The sequence below is a fragment of the Heptranchias perlo genome, chromosome 36 (genome assembly GCF_035084215.1).
Source record: "Heptranchias perlo isolate sHepPer1 chromosome 36, sHepPer1.hap1, whole genome shotgun sequence".
Classification (NCBI taxonomy): Eukaryota; Metazoa; Chordata; class Chondrichthyes; order Hexanchiformes; family Hexanchidae; genus Heptranchias; species Heptranchias perlo.
The window spans coordinates 2,161,826-2,182,229 of NC_090360.1; the positions used below are offsets into that span (position 1 = coordinate 2,161,826).

General features: G+C 39.7%; 1 protein-coding gene across 2 annotated transcripts in view; it reads right to left on the reverse strand.

Annotated features, from left to right (window-relative positions):
* The window catches only part of LOC137303998 (serine-rich coiled-coil domain-containing protein 2-like), a 531,854-nt gene that overhangs the window by 287,183 nt on the left and 224,267 nt on the right, over window positions 1-20,404 (reverse strand). For both annotated transcript variants that reach the window (XM_067972386.1, XM_067972387.1), the window contains exon 6: window positions 4,298-4,427. In XM_067972386.1, coding sequence (XP_067828487.1) covers window positions 4,298-4,427 — 130 coding nt within the window. The remainder of the gene's footprint in view (window positions 1-4,297; window positions 4,428-20,404) is intronic.

The window sequence follows — 20,404 nt, forward strand, 5'->3', positions numbered from 1 at the left end:
TTGAGCAGTTAATTCTGGAAGTTAAAACACTTTGCCTCATCTTTGTTCTTACAGAATCATAGGATGCTACAGCACAGAAACAGCCATTCTGTCCATCGAGTTTGTGCAGCTGTTTTTCTCGACAAGTGTTTAGTCTAATCCAACACTCGTGAGCTGCAGTTTCTGATCTCAACACATTAAACCAATGCAATTTTAGGAAGAAAAGAAAAGCCTACAAACAGACGATAATGAAAACTTGAAAGTGAATTATTTTCAGGGTCACTGAAATGCTGTTTTTGCAAAACTACCAACATCTAGATGGGAAGATTTAGGGAAACCAGTTAAAATCCTTTTAAAGTAGACCAAATAAACGTTAAAATCAGAAGGTTTTGTGTACAGAGTACTCAGCACAGGTTAAAGCTGTGGGACTACATACGCAACATAGAATGGATGTCAAAACCATCATATATGTAGCCTACACATCTCTGCATCATCATTATCTGGTACAAACCTAAATTAAAATTTCAGTCAAATGCTTACTGCATGGTATTAAACTGCCTTGCACAAGAAGGTAATATCTTTATGACAGTCATTTGTCCTAAATTTGGAATAGAACTACACATCAATCCCAAAACCTCAAAACAAACGTTTGCACCCTAAGAAAATACCATGTGACTGATCTGATTCTTAAAGCGCAGCTCCTCATAATTAACTGATGTTCACTAATGTCCTTTAGGGAAGGAAACCTGACATCCTTACCCAGTCTGGTCTATACGTGACTCCAGTCCCACACCAGCATGGTTGACTCTTAAATGCTCTCAGAAGGGGCCAAGCGAGCCCTTTAGTTGGGCAACTAGCGGATGCGCAATAAATATCAGCCTAGTCAGTGACGCCCACATCCCAAAAATAAATATTAAATTAAACTGCTGTAAAGTAAGGATTGACAGATGCACAGCAGTTATCATACCCTTTCCTGGGTGTCGCTTCTCTAGCACAGCAAGTGTTTCCATTGTCTGTCTGCAATCAGCCTGTTCCTCCCTCTGGAGGGATGTGTTGTTGGGTTGGTGAGGGGGATCTTGTTTTGCGAGTCTCCAGGCAGGAAGTCGAGACTGCTGGGTACTTTCCCAGCTTTGAATGAAGGCTGTACTTTAGAATTTCTGGCTGGCATATACCCCATAGGTGTTTAATCCACATCTTTTGGTTGGAGGGATTGGGCTTTACACGTATTGCTTTCATACCACATCCTGATGGATATTTTGTGTGGATAAGAGATCTGTAACTTGAAATGCTAGAACTATTTCCACTGGAGCAGAGAAGGCCAATAAATTTAACAAAGATCTTTCAAATTATAAAGGGGTTTGATAGAGTGAATGGGGAAAGATTTCCTCTACTTGGGGAGCCAGTGATGAATCTCCAATTTAAAACTGACTAAGAGAAGGAGAAATGTCATTACATAAACTATTGTTGAAGCATGGAGTGCTTTACCATGGGGAGTGGTTGAAGCAGAGACCATTGCATCTTTTAAGGGAAATTGGATAAATTCTTGAAATGGAGAAAGATACAGGGCTTTGGGGAGAGCAGGGAGCAACGAGATTAGTTTTGAAGTGTTATCTGCAAAGAGTCGGGATAGACACGTTGAGTTAAATGGCCTCAATTTGTACAGTAGACTGCTTTGATAACAGGTTAGATGTTTTTATTTTAGAGCTAAGTTTATATACGTCTGTTTCTAAATGGATTATTGCTGTGTTTTTTCATATGTAGCAACTTGCATTTTCATTGCACCATATAATGCAAATATTAAACTTGATTCCGTGAATAACTTGCAGCTCACTGGGTTATTTCCATGAATAATTAACCCATGAGAAGGTATGGTCTTATTACCCAAAGTCATTTTCAAATTATCAGAAACAATCCAACTACTTGTATATTATAAGTCTGCTTTCTGTATAAACATGGCACTGTCCATAGTACCAAGCTGGAATGATTTAACAACAGTTTTGTTGTAAGTAACATAATCATACTGCTGAGTGGCACTTATGAATGAGATGAAGATAATATGCTTTCATTAACATATATATAAATAAATAAATGTTATGGAATCAGATTTGGCCCCATTTACTCTACTGTTTTAACTGCATATAATTTAATGATTGTGTCTAAAAGTAGTTTCAACAGGGACAATCAAGTGTAAATGACTGCTGGTAATATATTAAATTTCTGTGGTTTACTGGCTCATCATGGCTGAAAATCAAGTCTTTGAACACCTCCTAAACAGTAGCAAGAAATGTGTTAATAGTTATTTAAATATGTTAATAAGAATGGCAGTGGTTGGAAATCCAAGTCCTAAACACCCACACTTACCTGAACATTTGTCAAATAAGTAAAAATAATGCACTTTTTAAGAACAGATTCAATGAAAAGTTTGAGCAAGTAAATACTCTGCAATGCAGCATTTACAAAGCCTGCTGCCAACTACTGTGAAAACAGTAGTACTTTTTTGATCTTAGAACTCTTGGTTTTCAATTTATGAGGACAAAAAACCTACATGCAGCAAGAGCATAACAGGTGTTACAAAGCAATATAAAATACATCTCTACATATGTTCCTCTTTGACTATCAAGACAGTCGAGCAACATGAAAAATACATCTACATGTTTTTCATAGAAGAAGATGGTGACATGAAGCATCTCTATGAGCTCACCTAGTAGTTAATAAAAATTCCTACTACAAATACGAACTCCTAAAAATGTGCTAACCTCACTATAATGTGCTTTGAAACACTATAGTGCAAGTTACATTTTAAGGACCTCACTGTGTTCATGATTGATTCTCCATGCCAAACTTACATTGCAGGTAAACAATCCGTGACTCTTATTGCAATGCAATTTTAAATATTTGCAGAAAAACAATGGGATTCAAATATGTACGCCTGTCAGGGCCTCAATCGTGCCTATAGTAACACAGCATGCACTATACTATGCAGTTCTATATAATACATATATAGAACTGTATATATATAGCAGGATTGTACATTGTAATCCCACTTTAGGGATGATTTCCTGAAAATTGAAACAAGTAGTGAAACAGTGTGGTTGCGGCATTTCGTATATGGAAAGGAGAGATAACTTCTTGTGTGATTTAGTCTTACACAGGATATTTTAAGAACTTTTGGAGTCCCTTAAAGGCCAAAATAAAAGACAAAACTGACAACTTCTATGATTCAATTGACATGGGTAAGATGGGTATAGAGGGATACGGGCCAAGTGCAGGCAATTGGGACTAGCTTAGTGGTATAAACTGGGCGACATGGACATGTTGGGCCGAAGGGCCTGTTTCCATGTTGTAAACTTCTATTTACACAACACTGAGTTTGCACCCATTACTTTTCATGCCAGGTTCTCAATAACCCCTGTGCTGTTGTGAGGAGGCCAGGTGCTTTACCACAAAGAATTTAAAAGAGGAAAAAAAGTCAGAGGACATATGAATTAAGAGCAGGAATAGGCCATTCGGCCCCTCGAGCTTGCTCTGCCATTTGATAAGATCATGGCTGATCTGATTGTGACCTCAACCCTACTTTCCCGTCCACCTACTATAGGTCATCTTAGATTGCTCTTGCACACCACCTAATGGTGAGGAAAACAATGTGAAAAACAACATGTACACAAGTGGTAACCGCAATGTACAGTACAGAATGACAGTTGTGCCCAAGTTCAGTTTCAGAATGCGTGCAGTAAGAAAAAGCTGAAGTGTGCTGGTGATATTTTGCTGCCATTCAGTTTCAAAGGCACAAATTTCCAATGTTGTTTCCATTCACTTGAAGCACTGACTTACCGTGACAAGTTGATGGCTTCCTTGTGAACACCTTTTATTAAATATATGCTCCAGGAAAATTTGCCTCCCGCCATTCATAATGTGATGAACATTGATTCTGTAAACTCCAACACTGAGAACACATCCCAGATTTAAAAAAAGAATTTAGAAGGGACTGGACATTTACAATTTGCAGAAATGAGAAAACACACTGACCCCAATTTACAAAATTATTCTTTGTTTCTGTCCAAACGGCAAACGAGTCAAACTTGGATTATAAAATTTATAATCAATATCAGAAAGAACACCAAGATAATATTACAAAAGCTTGGTTTAATTTTGACCTCCAACAGTTTTAGTCTAGCTCTATAATTGTTTTTTTCTGTGTTTCTCTTTTCATTTCAGTTGCACTAGGACAAGTAGAATTCAACTGAGAAAAATGTTCTATCCCAGGGGAAACTTACTTTTCCCTCCAAGTCACTTTTACCCTATGTGCATAAAAACATACCTTTGCAATTCATTGTTCCCATGGTGATACTGCTCCTGCCCACTCCAGCGTGGATATCTCTTCCTCCAGAACCCTTGGTTCCTGCTTCCTCTCTCTGATCTCTCCAGGTGAGCCATAGTTTCACATGCCTCTGAAAAAAAGGTAATTAAAAAAATGAGTAATAACATCTCCTTCTGTTATTCTTACCTCAGTTTCTCATTACAATTCACAGAACACCAACAAGCTTGATCAAAAAGCTTCTCAATAGATTTGATGTGGCACAAAGCATTGAAAAAGTCCTTTTCATACAATTTCTGTAGGTTAGACTATACACAGATCATTTTATATTTGAAGGGAACAAAGCCTGAAGAAACTCACAATTATTATTAATTTAAAATTACTATTAATTTAAAATTGCTTGATCACCTTGAAGTGGTGTTGGATTCCATGTTAGATCTCAAAGCGTTTGCAAGAACTGGGACTGAAAAGAAACCTCCTAAATGTAAAAAGGAATACAACCATGCATACACAGAACTTTGCACACTTAGTGGCATTTTTTTTCAATTTAGGAAATTTGGGACATCCCCTCCCCCCTTAAGACATTCCTTGTGTTATAGAGTCATAGAGTCATAGAGTTATACAGCACGGATAGAGGCCCTTCGGCCCATCGTGTCCGCGCCGGCCATCAGCCCTGTCTACTCTAATCCCATATTCCAGCATTTGGTCCGTAGCCTTGTATGCTATGGCATTTCAAGTGCTCATCCAAATGCTTCTTGAATGTTGTGAGGGTTCCTGCCTCCACAACCCTTTCAGGCAGTGAGTTCCAGACTCCAACCACCCTCTGGGTGAAAAAGTTCTTTCTCAAATCCCCTCTAAACCTCCCGCCTTTTACCTTGAATCTATGCCCCCTTGTTATAGAACCCTCAACGAAGGGAAAAAGCTCCTTAGTATCCATCCTATCTGTGCCCCTCATAATTTTGTACACCTCAATCATGTCCCCCCTCAGCCTCCTCTGCTCCAAGGAAAACAAACCCAATCTTCCCAGTCTCTCTTCATAGCTGAAGCGTCCAGCCCTGGTAACATCCTGGTGAATCTCCTCTGCACCCTCTCCAAAGCGATCACATCCTTCCTGTAGTGCGGCGACCAGAACTGCACACAGTACTCCAGCTGTGGCCTAACCAGTGTTTTATACAGCTCCATCATAACCTCCTTGCTCTTATATTCTATGCCTCGGCTAATAAAGGCAAGTATCCCATATGCCTTCTTTACCACCTTATCTACCTGTTCCGCCGCCTTCAGGGATCTGTGAACTTGCACACCAAGATCCCTCTGACCCTCTGTCTTGCCTAGGGTCCTCCCATTCATTGTGTATTCCCTTGCCTTGTTAGTCCCTCCAAAGTGCATCACCTCGCACTTTTCCGGGTTAAATTCCATTTGCCACTGTTCCGCCCATCTGACCAACCCATCTATATCGTCCTGCAGACTGAGGCTATCCTCCTCGCTATTTACCACCCTACCAATTTTTGTATCATCAGCGAACTTACTGATCATACCTTTTACATTCATATCCAAGTCGTTAATGTAGACCACAAACAGCAAGGGACCCAGCACCGATCCCTGTGGTACCCCACTGGCCACAGGCTTCCAGTCACAAAAACAACCTTCGACCATCACCCTCTGCCTTCTGCCACTAAGCCAGTTTTGTATCCAAAGTGCCAAGGCACCCTGGATTCCATGGGCTCGTACCTTCTTGACCAGTCTCCTGTGGGGGACTTTATCGAAGGCCTTACTGAAATCCATGTATACCACATCCACTGCGTTACCCATATCCACACGCCTAGTCACCCCCTCAAAAAATTCAATCAAATTAGTCAGACATGATCTTCCCTTGACAAAGCCATGTTGACTATCGCTGATTAATCCTTGCTTCTCCAAGTGGAGACTAATTTTGTCCTTCAGAATTTTTTCCAATAATTTTCCTACCACTGATGTTAGGCTCACTGGCCTGTAGTTCCCCGGTTTTTCCCTACTCCCCTTCTTGAATAATGGTATTACATTAGCGGTTCTCCAGTCCTCTGACACATCCCCTGTGGCCAGAGAGGTTCTGAATATATGTGTCAGAGCCCCCGCAATCTCCTCCTTTGCCTCACACAGTAGCCTGGGATACATTTCGTCCGGGCCTGGGGATTTATCCATTTTTAGGCCTGCTAAAACCGCCAATACCTCCTCCCGCTCGATGTTAATATGTTCGAGTATATCACAGTCCCCCTGCCGTATTTCTATGTCTACATCGTCCTTCTCCATAGTGAAAACAGATGCAAAAAATTCATTTAGAACCCCTCCTACATCTGCAGGCTCCACACACAGATTGCCATTTTTGTCCCTAATGGGCCCTATTTTTTCCCTAGTCATCCTCTTACCCTTAATAGTCTGATACTGTAGTATTATTGATTTTTAAATCATTAAAAATAAATAATTGATCCAAATTCCAGAAAAGACATAGTCTTACTTGCTTTGTTTCATCAAACCTCGCTAATACTTGGATGAACAAAGACTTTAACTTTTGGTTTGTCTTCTAGATTGTCATAAAAACTCAATCCAGTCTGGCCTATATCCAATTCCAGTTTCATTCTATGTGATTGACTCTTAATGCCCTCAGGGCACCTAAGGATGGCAATAAATATTGCCTTACCAGTGTCACCTATGTTCCAAGAAGAAAAAATAATCCCAAGACAAAACAATCATGCAATTGCAACCTGCAGCTTAGACCGCTGACGTCTGCACCAGAGAACTCAACGGCAAAACCAATCCAGGGAAAGGAAACGTGGGATTCCTCTGTCTGACAGCTGTGAATACTAACTACATGACTTAAACCAAAAGAGAATAATTCTAGCCCATAAAGGAACAGGGAACTATTATTTATCATGAGATAATCAACAATCATGGCATTGTAGAACATTAATTTGTTTGACTTTGTTTGACACTGAACCAGAGCTGTCTAAGCAAAAGGCTTTGTCAAAGTCTTTTCAATCAATTATCAGAAAAATTGTTCATTAACACCGCTCATGAAAAAATGATAGGAATAATCGTGAACTCTAATGTCCATTCTAAGGGTATGGAACTATATTGTTAATTGCCCCCTCTCCTCCTCCCCAAATGAAGAGTCGTCATTTTGCTTCTTTTGAAAGTCTTTGTGCTCAGTATGTGCCAGAATAGAGAAAATACAGAGTCATGGGGGAGTTGGACTAGCTGGATTGCCCTTGCATAGAGCTAGCACAGACTCAATAGGCCAAATGATCTCCTTCCGTGCTGTAACCTTTCTATGATTCTATGATTTAATTGTCAAGACCAACTGTACATTTGGCTGAAGTACTTTTAAAAAGTTACGACAATTTTACCTGGCACCTAGCCAGAGCTGGAGCCGGGGTGAATACAAACAACTTGCACCTTGAATGTAGAAACATGTCCCAAGCCACTTGACAGCAGCATAATCAGAAAAAAAAACAGTATCTTTAGTAGTGGATCAGCCAAATATTAAGGCAGCTGATAGGGATATTCAAGATTTGAGACTGACTTGATAAGCTAGGGCCTTTCACCCTCGAGAAGAGACATCTCAGAGGGGACCTTTATAGGAAGAACGAGAAAATAAACCCATAGCAATAATCGGAAGATTATAGGATTGGTGTTCTGGAAGGGTAAGATCAAGTGCACCAAAGAGCCGTCTTCATCTGAATCTATCTTCTGATATTTCATACTGAACATTGGCACGTGTGAGGAGTGAGGTAACATTTGAGCCCAATTAGTTCAAGCGTACATGCTCCCCCATCACACAACATTTGATATTTCCACAGTACAAGAGAAGTCAATGATGAAAAGAGTGATTACATTGTCTTCCCTCCCCAACATGAGCTTGATGATAGTATGTATATTTTGCTTCACTGTACAAGCAATATAATTACAATTGTGTGAAATCGTCCTTCTTGATCTTGTTTGTCTATCACTAATTAAATCAGACTCTGTCTATTTTCCAGTAGTCTGAGCAGAGGTTATTGTACCATTGTCAAAGGCAAATATTTGTGTGACATTACTGATATCCATTAGTAATGCAGAAGCAATGAAGCTAGTTAGGAAGATGTAACATCACATCAAGGCCTGAACACTGCCACTATTACAAACTGCCCAACATTCCCATCAGCTGCATGGGAAAATGAAAAGCAGTTTGTATGCCAACTGAATTAGAGAGAATATCATTGCTCCAACCTTTAAGATTACCTCACTACTGATATGTGCCAATGTTCAGTATGAAATATCAGAAGATAGATTCAGATGAAGACAGCTCTTTGGTGCACTTGATCTTATCCTTCCAGAACACCAATCCTATAATCTTCCGATTATTGCTATGGGTTTATTTTCTCGTTCTTCCTATAAAGGTCCCCTTTGAGATGTCTCTTCTCAAGGGTGAAAGGCTCTAGCTTATCAAGTCAGTTCATCTACTTACATGAAGGATCAGGCTTGATGCTCTGCACAATTTGTCTATGTCTGTATTGTTCAGCACCAATTCACCTATCACCTCAACACGACTTAACTTAGAACCAATTTAAGGTAATTCCGTCTCAGTGTTCTAATGACGTTCGTGAACTACTTGATACTTACCCTCCAGTTTATGACATCAAAGCCATTCAGCTAAATTACTACACTGTAACACATCTATTGTGAATACAGTGATCTCTCAACATATAAAATTTGAAGACGGTGCCCAAAATTACAACATAGAAACTTTCCATTTGGTAAAATCCTCTGAATACAGCCCTTGTTTCTGTTAAAATGCACAGCCTGATATGAAATTAATACATCGTACAGTAATGCAAACTACCATAAAACTGATGCAGCAATTAACCCATTTGCCTTGCATGTGAGCTGTGACCAAAATTGAAGATGTGATTCTCCATCACAGACAGGTGGCATGCTGTGGTCTGAGGAAGAAGCTGATGCTAGCCTGTTGGGCTTCTGGGGATAGATGGTAGAGATGGACAGACTGCAAAAAGAGTTAGCACCGTGTGGACTAAAAATCAGGTGGTGAGTGCTGCTGTGACTGATAGGGCCACTCCCTGGAGTGCAGGGAATTTGAAACAGCTGATTATAATCTGCACACTGCTGCTGATGCCAATCGAGTCCTGCACTCCAAATGCTACCAAGGATTCACGAATAAGCAGACCAGTGGCCAGCAATTACACAGTGTATGATAGACAACAGGTTAAGTGAAAGAAAGGCTTTGCTATAAGTGTTAAACTTAATTTCTGTAAATTTTACTTCTAGGGACAGTGACAAAATCAAAACATCTATATAATCGAGGTATTTTATAGATCCAAGTTCGATATAGCAAAACTCACAGTTCAAACAAACTGAAATTAAGAAACACTAACAGTACCCTAAAGTGTAAACAAGGTAACAACCACCAATAGTAACACTAAAATCCTTTACAACAGAATGGCTAATTATCTAATTCAGAGTCAGTAACCCTCAACATACCTGCAATTCCAATATGCTAATATGTAGCAAGAGATTTAAAATAGCTAACTGCATTAGGATTATGACTAGAAACCAAGAAATGAGCCTGAGGCACTGGAATATTCTTTCACCGAGTACAGTTGGAAATAAATGGGAAGGCATTTGGTTGGGAGTCAGATGTTAGTGTTGTGCCATAGCAATCAGCATCAGGACCATTATGGTCCATTCATACTTAGATACTACATTATAGGATGAGAAAAGCCATTCAACCATCAAAGCTCAGTTCTCTAGAGTATCAATTCTACTATCATTCCATCTAATTGTATCTTGAATAACACCAATGTTTTTACCTCCATTATCTTGCTTGGTAGAGTATTTCAGAAGCATTTCTTATTCTAAGTAAAGAAGTTCTAAGTTTAATTTTCACTATCTTTCATTTATGTCTTCTGATCTGACTTTCTTGTTTTACTTTTGAGTAATGATCCAGATTTATCTATTTATACCATTTAATATTTTACACACTTCAATCATATCACATCATATCCATCTAATTCTCAGACTGAGAAGCTCAAGCTTCCCATGTCCCAACCAACATTCCTCCCTCAATCACCACCAAGAACAAATTTACTGGTAATTCGTCTCATTACTAATTGTGGGATCTTGCTGTATGTTGCTACATAAATATCACTGCATTCTACGAGGTAAATTAAAGTGTAAATAAAACATTTTGTGACATTTTTGGGAGATGTGGTAAGGTGCTATTTTATATGCAAGTCTGTTTTTCTTTTTCTATTTCCTCATAGCTCATTTCCTTCACATTTGATATCAGATTTGTTGCTCTATCTGCACCTACTCCGATTCATTTTTTGTGGCATGACCAAAACTGGAGACAGTACTTTAAATATGATCTTACCAATGCATTATAAAGCTTCAGTATAACTTCTGTAAACCTGTGTTCTACTCTTCTGTCTCTACATTTTAGCATTCTATTCATTTTTTAGTTACATGGATAGACTGGAGAAGTTGGGGTTGTTCTCCTTGGAACAGAGACGGTTGCGAGGAGATTTGATAGAGGTATTCAAAATCATGAAGGGTGTAGACACAGTAGATAGAGAGAAACTGTTCCCATTGGCGGAAGGGTCAAGGACCAGAGGACACAGATTTAAGGTGATTGGCAAAGGAACCAAAGGTGACATGAGGGAAAACTTTTTTTTTACACAGCGAGTGGTTATGATCTGGAATGCACTGCCCAAGGGGGTGGTGGAGGCAGATTCAATCATGGCCGTCAAAAGGGAACTGGATGACTACTTGAAAGGAAAAAATTTGCAGGGCTACAGGGATAGGGCAGGGGAGTGGGACTATCTGGATTGCTCTTGCATGGAGCTGGCATGGACTTGATGGGCTGAATGGTCTCCTTCCATACTGTAACCTTTCTATGATTTTTTAATTCCTGCATCACATTATCTAGACATAAAAATTGGCTCGTCTATTACTATTGCTAGGTTCCTTTCTAAATCCCCTTGTGCTAGTTCAATTCCATTCATCATACGCATATCCCACAATGCCTAAACCTATGTGTAATACTTCAAATTTATATGCAACATACTTCATTTGCTACTTGTCTGCCAAGTTCCATAACCAAAGTAAATTATTTTGCAAATGTTTAACTGCATCCTCTGACTTTGATGTTTTCTGTTTTTTTGTCAGAAGTTATGACTATATGTCTAATTTTAAAAACACAGTACTTTAACTACTAACTATGAGCTACATATTGTTCTATGTCAAACTCCAAATTAAAAAAAAAGAATTTTCACATCCTCGGATAGCCAAAAGTGCCAATGAATTAATTACTAAGTGTAATCACTTGTTTTGAGGCAGATGCAAAAGCCAATTTGCACAGCAAGATCCCATAAACAGCAACGAGATAAACGACCAGATAATCTGGTGGTTTTGCTCGCTGAATGAATGTTGGCCAGGACTCCAGGAGAACTCCCTTCTCTTCTTTGAAAAAGTGCCATGGTACTTTTACACCCACTTGAACAGGCAGACAGCCCCTGAGTTTAACATCTTATCTCAAAGGCAGCACCTCCAACAACACAGCCTTGAAGTGTCAGCGCACGATTGTCTTCAAGACCTGGAACAGAGTTTGAACTTACTAGCTTCTGACTCAGAGGCAGCAAATGTTATCACTGAGCCAAGCTGACAATTATAGAATTTAAACTCATGAGGTAAATTTATCTTGCCTATCAATCATATTCAGTAGTTCTCAGTTTAGTCATAAAAAGGAACATTGAACAACAGTGTAGTCCCCCATTTGGGGCAGGAGGAAAGAATGCTGAAATATACCATCTATTGGTAAAACAAAAACCTGCAAATTCCGGTAGTACAAATGTTACAAACCCACAGATCCCTACAACTACCTGGATTACGCTTCGTCCATCCCTGCTTCTTGTAAATATTCTACCCTACCCCGTAGCATCTCTGTCTCCACTGTACCTACTTGTAAGACTCCATTTTCCATACCAGAGTCCCTGAAATGTCCTTTTCCCTGAGCTCAATTTCTTTCACCACTCCCCCTATTTTCATAATGAGAAGGTCCTCTTTCTCTCACCGACCATCCCACTAGCCTCCATATTCTCCAGATCAGCTTACATTATTACTGCCACATACTATACCAATTCTCCAGGATGACAAACATTCCTATATAAGACAGCAAGTTGTGTTTATTCGCTCCAATCTAGCATTGTTTTTGCTGCTCATGATGCTGCCTCCTTTTCAATGGGGAATCCAAAAGCAAATTGGGTGGTCACTGTGCCAAACATTTCCATTCTGTCCACAAGAGTGATCTTTACCGTACTGTAGCTCGCCAGTTTAGTTACCCCCACAATTCCCATTCTGATCTTCCAGTCTTTGGCCACTTAAACTGTTCCAAACAGGTTCAACACAAATTTCAGAAACCTAACCCATCATTCCCCAGGGTACTCTGCAGCCTTCTGTTCTTCCATTGACTTTATCAACTTCCGACCTTACCTAACTTCCCCCTCTCCCCATTTTCCTGCCAGTTTCTTCCATCTACTTTGCATTTCAACTTTCCCATGTCTTCTCATTTCCTTACTTAGCTGCTTGCATAGCCTTTAGTATTTTTTTAATATCTTTCCACTGCCTCACTGAACTGATCCGTCAGCCTTCATCTTTCCAACTTTTAAAAAAAAAACTTACTTGCAAACTAGTGAACCTTTAACCGCCTCACCAGGATAAGCATCAGCATTCCTGACTTGACCTTTACCTGTTCTTCTCCTATTCTCCCCCTGACTTTGTTTTGTTGAGTCCTATAAAGGTGAAGGGTACACACCCAAAACAATATCCCATCTTTTCTTCACAGTTCAGCCTGTCTCACATCGACAAAGAATTTGTCAGTTGTGAAAGACATAAAACAGAACCAATCCTTGCCATCCCCACCAAAAACAGACATCAACATCCTTACTCCAGAACAGTACAAGCCACTTCTATATCCCCCCAGGGTCCTGTCTCCTACACTGTTTTACTCACACCTCAAACCGCTTACAGCTTATGTATTTTCAGACATCAAGGGCAAGGAATTGATTTGGAAACCTTTCCTTCACTAGGTACCAGTCGCACCAAGACCCGCACAAGGAATAAGGTAATCACTCCATTTAGCAACAAGTAACACATAATTCAAACACTGAATTTACTTAGTGATGCATACAATAAAATACTTTTCTCAAGTAGAATACTTGTTACTAACGCTGTTCTTTTTAAGTATAATCACCACCGACCCTGCCACAGCCCTGCTGTTTGTGACAGAATTTTTCTGATTACATAACAGCCTATTTCTGGCAAGCCTGGAAGCTCTGAGGAAAACTCTAATTTCGGACGTATAGCAAACAAAACAAGCGTATCTCTTATTAAATCCTATAGAAAGTGGTTTGAAAACATTTATCTAATTGCCACAGGTAAAGCTCTCTTATACCTGCTTTCTAGCCACCTTCTGTGCCCCAGTCAGGTGAGTAAAATGCACAATAACCCTTTACTAGGGCAGACTTACTCTTGGCCCTGCTGCTGTTTTTCAGCTGTCTGGAAGCTGGATACAGCTACTGACATCAAACACATGATTCATACTAGAAGGAATTCGCCTACCCACATGGCTGCTGCTAAGTCTGAGGCTATAAATATGGGCAGCATTCCTAACCTTTTGCCGGATAGGGGAGGTTTGTACACAGTCATGAAATCTTACACTTCGGGACTGAGTTTCACTTATGCTGTGTACAGACAGCAAAACACAACTTTTTTTTTTGCAGAACAAAACATGATATGTAAAATGCAACAGCTTGAGAGCAATTGTAAAATGGCTTATTCGGTGATGGAGGCATTCTTCTGGAATATCTATCAGTACCATGTAAATTTGAATTTCTCTAAGTTGCCTAAATTGGTCATTCCATGTCAAATTAATCCTTTTATCATCTCAATTAAAATTCTATTCACATATGCTACATTTGATAACAAATTTATTTCAGAAGGAAAATTTCCCATTGGCTTAATCCAGGTAATGTCTGATAAACAGGAAGAAAAAGAATTTAAACAGACATTGGGAAGCCTAAAATTTAGATTGACTGATCAGTTGGCACATGCCTCAAATAATTTTTAGCCATCACATGTATGCCTATTGGGTGTATCTATTTTCTAAGCAATATCACTAAATATTTTGGAACGGGAAGAGAAGATTGATCCAAGTTAATGAATTATACTGCTACTGTAGCAAAAAAAAGTGATAGATTGCATTGAAAAATAAATGAGACAACGGATACACTAAGAATCTGAAATCAATCCAAAATTACCTTTAACTAGTTTGAAACTGTGTCTCTTAGTCCGACTCTCGTAATTTAATTTAAAGTAACAGTCTGGATTAACTTTTTCCATTCCCTTAGCTACCTCATAAATGTCTATAAGATTACCCCTCAGACACTTCCTTTCCAGGCTGAAAAGCTGAAATTTCTCCTGCCTTTCCTCATAATTCAACCAGTCTAATGTACTTTAGCGTATTAAAGTAACCAAATTTAATCTGAACATCATCTTTTAAAACTGCTAACAGTTTAAGAATCTTAAAACACCTTTCCCTCAGAGTATATTCTTCCCTTTCAGCGCTAAATCTTTAAGTCCCACCATAAGTTCTGGCAGTCTGATAAGTCCTGAAGACTTTTTTGGTGATATTCTTTGAAAGAAAAAAGAACTGCATTTATAACAACAACAACTTGCATTTATTCAGCGCCTTTAACGTAGTAAAACGTCCCATGGCACTTCACAGGAGCAATTATCAAACAAAATTTGACACTGAGCCACATAAGGAGATATTAGAACAGGTGACCAAAAGTTTGGTCAAAGAGGTTGGTTTAAGGAGTGTCTTAAAGGAGAAGAGAGGTAGAGGGGCAGAGAGGTTTAGGGAGGGAATTCCAGAGCTTAGGGCCTAGGCAGCTGAGGGCATATCCACCAATGATGGTGCGATTAAAATCGGGGATGCATAAGAGGCAAGAATTGGAGGAGTGCAGAGATCTCAGAGGATTGTAGGGCTGGAGGAGATTACAAAGATAGGGAGGAGCGAGGCCATGGAGGGATTTGAAAACAAGGATGAGAATTTTAAAATAGACGCTTTCCTGGACCAGGAGCCAAGTAGGTCAGCGAGCACAGGGGTGAGGGGTGAATGGGACTTGGTCCAAGTTAGGGTACAAAAAGCAGAGTTTTGGATATTTATATAGCGCCTTTCATGATCTCAGAGCATTCCAAAACACTTGACAATGTAGGGAATGGAGCAGCTAATTTGCGCACACCAAGGTTCCACAAACAGCAATCGAATAAGTGACCAGATAAGTAATCTGTTTTAGTGATATTGGTTGATAGATAAATACTGGCCACGACATTGGGAAAAATCAGAACACCATCTCTGGGACCTGACTTCAAATTGATGACAATCTGTATCTTTGATGGCTGAGAAAATCTTGAATGAAACAAGTTGAATAATCTCAGTCTGGTTTTAAGAAGTCCACAACAAAAAAAAGTGTATTTTCTGGAACTATTTGGCTATCTCAGTGAGTCTCACAAAGAAGCTAGTGTGGGAAATAGAAATGACACACAATACAAATTCAAAGAAAGGCTCTGTTAAGGTGCAGTTTGGGCACATTTTGGGGGCAGTGTGAAGTTAACGTCACTCTGTATTTAATCTACTCCAAACGACTTAGATCTTTCACCTTAATGGGTGGAAATAATATATAAAAAAGGGGAAGATTTTGGTTGTGTGAAGTATAAAACTTCACTAATTACATTCTGTATTTAAACCACAGCATTCAAAATTATAGTATTGTGATTAACGTACTTTCAGATATAACTGGGTGCAGTCAGACCCACCTACCCAGTCACTGACATTCACCCTCAAAAAACCCCCTGAAAAATCTGTTCCTGACCATGTCCTACAGTGATTCTGGGTTTGATAGAGTTACATCTGGTGCCTTATCATTTATTATCTTTTTTTACATTTGGGATGTTGATGCCCTAGCGAGGCAACATTTATTGCCATCTCCAGTTGCATTAATAGTCAACCACCTAATGTGGGGTTAGAGTCACATATTGGGCTGACATGTTCCATTCCCTGGAGGGCATTAGTGAACCAATTGGCCTTTTACAACAAAACTGCAGCTTGATTGTTCATTTTCTGGTGCCAGCCACAAATGACCAGATTTATTACATTCAATTTCACAATTTGTCTTGATGGGATTTGAACTCAATCTCTGGGTTGCTAGCCCAGAACCACTAGGCTACTGGACCCTTGACAATGGGTCTAGGATCATGGTGACATGGAATATCTGTGATAAACTTTCATGGGCAAAAAATCTTTAACATGTTATTCAACAAAATAAGAGCTCATGGTGTAGGGGGTAACATATTAGCAAGGATAAAGGATTGGTTAGCTAACAGGAAGCAGAGAGTAGGATAAATGGGTCATTTTCAGGTTGGCAAGATGTAACGAGTGGAGTGCTGCAGGGATCAGTGCTTGGGCCTCAACGATTTACAATCTATATCAATGACTTGGATGAAGGGACCGAATGTATGGTTGCTAAATTTGATGATGACACAAAGGTAGGTAGGAAAGTAAGTTGTGAAGAGGACATAAGGAGTCTGCAAAGGGATATAGATAGGGCAAAAATTTGGCAGATGGAGTATAATGTGGGAAAATGTGAACTTTTCCACTTTGGCAGGAGGAATAGAAAAGCAGTATATTATTTAAATGGAGAGAGATTGCAGAACAGAGGGATCTGGGTGTCCTTGTACATGAATCACAAAAAGTTAGTATGCAGTTACAGCAAGTGATTAGGAAGGCAAATGGAATGTTATCATTTATTGCAAGGGGAATGGAATATAAAAGTAGAGATGTTTTGCTACAGTTTTGTTGCTGGACTGACTGGCATCACTTGAGTTTTTATGCATCTAACTAAATGTTTGACTACTGTACAGTTCTGTGGTGTAAGCCTCTGATCCAGGGTTTATTAATTGTAAACAATTTTACAACACCAAGTTATAGTCCAGCAATTTTATTTTAAATTCACAAGCTTTCGGAGGCTACCTCCTTCCTCAGGTGAACGATGTGGAAGGAGGTAGCCTCCGAAAGCTTGTGAATTTAAAATAAAATTGCTGGACTATAACTTGGTGTTGTAAAATTGTTTACAATTGTCAACCCCAGTCCATCACCGGCATCTCCACATCAGGGTTTATTAAGACACGGTTGTAGGTTTATAGTTAATTCCTGACTGGAAGAGATGCGAGACCTTTACTCGAGGAGTCTAGAATTTCAACACAATTAGTCTAAAGATATTCTGAAGATAGATCCAAATCTAGCATTTTACTGAAAGGAAAAATTTCCAGTGTACAACTAGACCTTAAATGGGTGGTCTCATCACGGCACAGTATCTTGCTAGACAATTCACCACATTTGATGCACACAGTGTAACAATGTAATCATGTAGCACCCTGTATTAACTACTAAAAAATCACACTATTAGTAAAAAGTCAGGTGGCATTATAATACAAAAGGTTTTTATGAAAAAGGCACAATCACAAGACTGGAGCAGAATGAGTCACCATTTTCCTTTTCCCTTCCACTCAAAGTTTATCACCCTACTACTATAGAATGCCGCTGTCTTACAGCATGCCTAAGAACCAATAATATCTAAAACAACTGTTCCACATACGTTCGCTATGGCAGATGACCCCATGACTTGGTGTAATCATTAAGCTGGTGGATCGCTCGTGTCTGGAGTGCGATAGATATGCTGGGTGTAATATATACGTACACATATACTAGTTTACCATCCATGGTAACGCAGTTAAGTGTGTTGATATGCTATTTTATAAGAACAGGAGTGTTAGCAATGTTGTGCATTACAGTCTAAGGTGGAGTGGTGGTCATTTAAGGGCACAAACTAATTGTTTTTAAGTAAGCACAGGTTGAAGGGTCAAGAAAATTCTATTATTGCTTGGCAGGGAACTTTGCAGATTTCAATGTATTTAGCAGTTTCATGCTGCATTCAGCATTAAATGGTATTTTTTAGGATTGTTTTGAATCTGTAACAAAGGATGACGTCTTTGTGCGTGTGTGGAGTCTTGGCAACATTTTTCTCGGGTTCAGCATCTCAGACCACTCCTGCAGGTGAATCCTCGCTCCCCATGACTCAGAGTACATCTTTATCTACCCAATATCTAGGTACTTACAATGAGCCGGCTGTGGATCGCACTATGCAGAGCAGTGGCAAATTATAACCATAGCCGACAACATTTTTTCAGTTTTCCTATAAAGTCTGCAAAGTTGGGGATTCTGTGCACTCAGAATTACTTTCCCCAATCCCCACAAAGCATTAAAACAAAATTAGCAAGCAGATGTTGCTATCAACAGACGTTGCTAGTGGTTCAATGAGACACATCTTCCCTACACTCAGATTCACTATTGGTAGCTAACTGCTCTCTGAGGTTAATATCAACGACTACTATACGAACACCAACATTTGTTTCCAGGAAGCCTCACTGCTCCAGCAGCATAGCTTCTACTTACAATACACTAGAGCAGAATTAGTATCACATCAGGGAGACATCATGGCTGACAATTACAGTCCCTTTTCCCACAACAAAAGACTTTGTAATGTCTTTGCCTTCCTCATGATTATAACTGAGCAGTCAAGCATATTGTCACTTTTCCCCAAATGCAATAAAGCAGTGTATAAAAGGTAAACATCACTGAGAATGGTGGAAGGGGGTAGTTTTATTTTGTAAGTAATGGGCTTGATGGGCTGAATTAGCTTCCTCAATTGCTTTTTTAAAATGTTCTTTGAAAGTTCGCTTCTTCTGGTCATCTCGTCATTCCCTACACATCTTTGAAATACCGATATTTCAGATCTGTTGGAATCATACCAGCGTTCATTTAACATCAACTACTGGCGCAGTGAACACAATAGGAACCAGGGCTTTTTTTTTGGCAGAACAAGTGGCATAACTGCAGGATGTTGATGGAGGATGTTGTAAAAAGGGCAAACGACTACCAAATTTGACGCTGGTAATTGATGGGAGCATACAAAATTAGAGTGGGCATATTAGATATATCAAAGGGCAAGGCATAGATTTCCCCACAGACTAACGCATGGTCCTTCCAAAAACCCTGACTCTGAGTTGCAATGGTCAACTCTGTATTTAAAGAGCTCCTCTGATGGCTCAGCGAGTTTATCCAGTAAATATCTAGATCAGAAAGGTCCCAGGTTTAACCCTGTGTCAGCCCTCAGCTATGGCATCAGTAATGGTAGTACAAGATAATTCATCATTTCTGGTATTAGGGAAGCGAAGCTGTACTGCTGAAGTGCACATTTGCACATTGGGCGAGGTCAGGATCATTATCATAGAAGTTTGCAACATGGAAACAGGCCCTTCGGCCCAACATGTCCATGTCGCCCAGTTTATACCACTAAGCTAGTCCCAATTGCCTGCACTTGGCCCATATCCCTCTATACCCATCTTACCCATGTAACTGTCCAAATGCTTTTTAAAAGACAAAATTGTACCTGCCTCTACTACTGCCTCTGGCAGCTCGTTCCAGACACTCACCACCCTTTGAGTGAAAAAATTGCCCCTCTGGACCCTTTTGTATCTCTCCCCTCTCACCTTAAATCTATGCCCCCTCGTTATAGACTCCCCTACCTTTGGGAAAAGATTTTGACTATCGACCTTATCTATGCCCCTCGTTATTTTATAGACTTCTATAAGATCACCCCTAAACCTCCTACTCTCCAGGGAAAAAAGTCTCAGTCTATCCAACCTCTCCCTATAAGTCAAACCATCAAGTCCCGGTAGCATCCTAGTAAATCTTTTCGGCACTCTTTCTAGTTTAATAATATCCTTTCTATAATAGGTGACCAGAACTGTACACAGTATTCCAAGTGTGGCCTTACTAATGTCTTGTACAACTTCAAAAAGACATCCCAACTCCTGTATTCAATGTTCTGACCAATGAAACCAAGCATGCTGAATGCCTTCTTCACCACCCTATCCACCTGTGACTCCACTTTCAAGGAG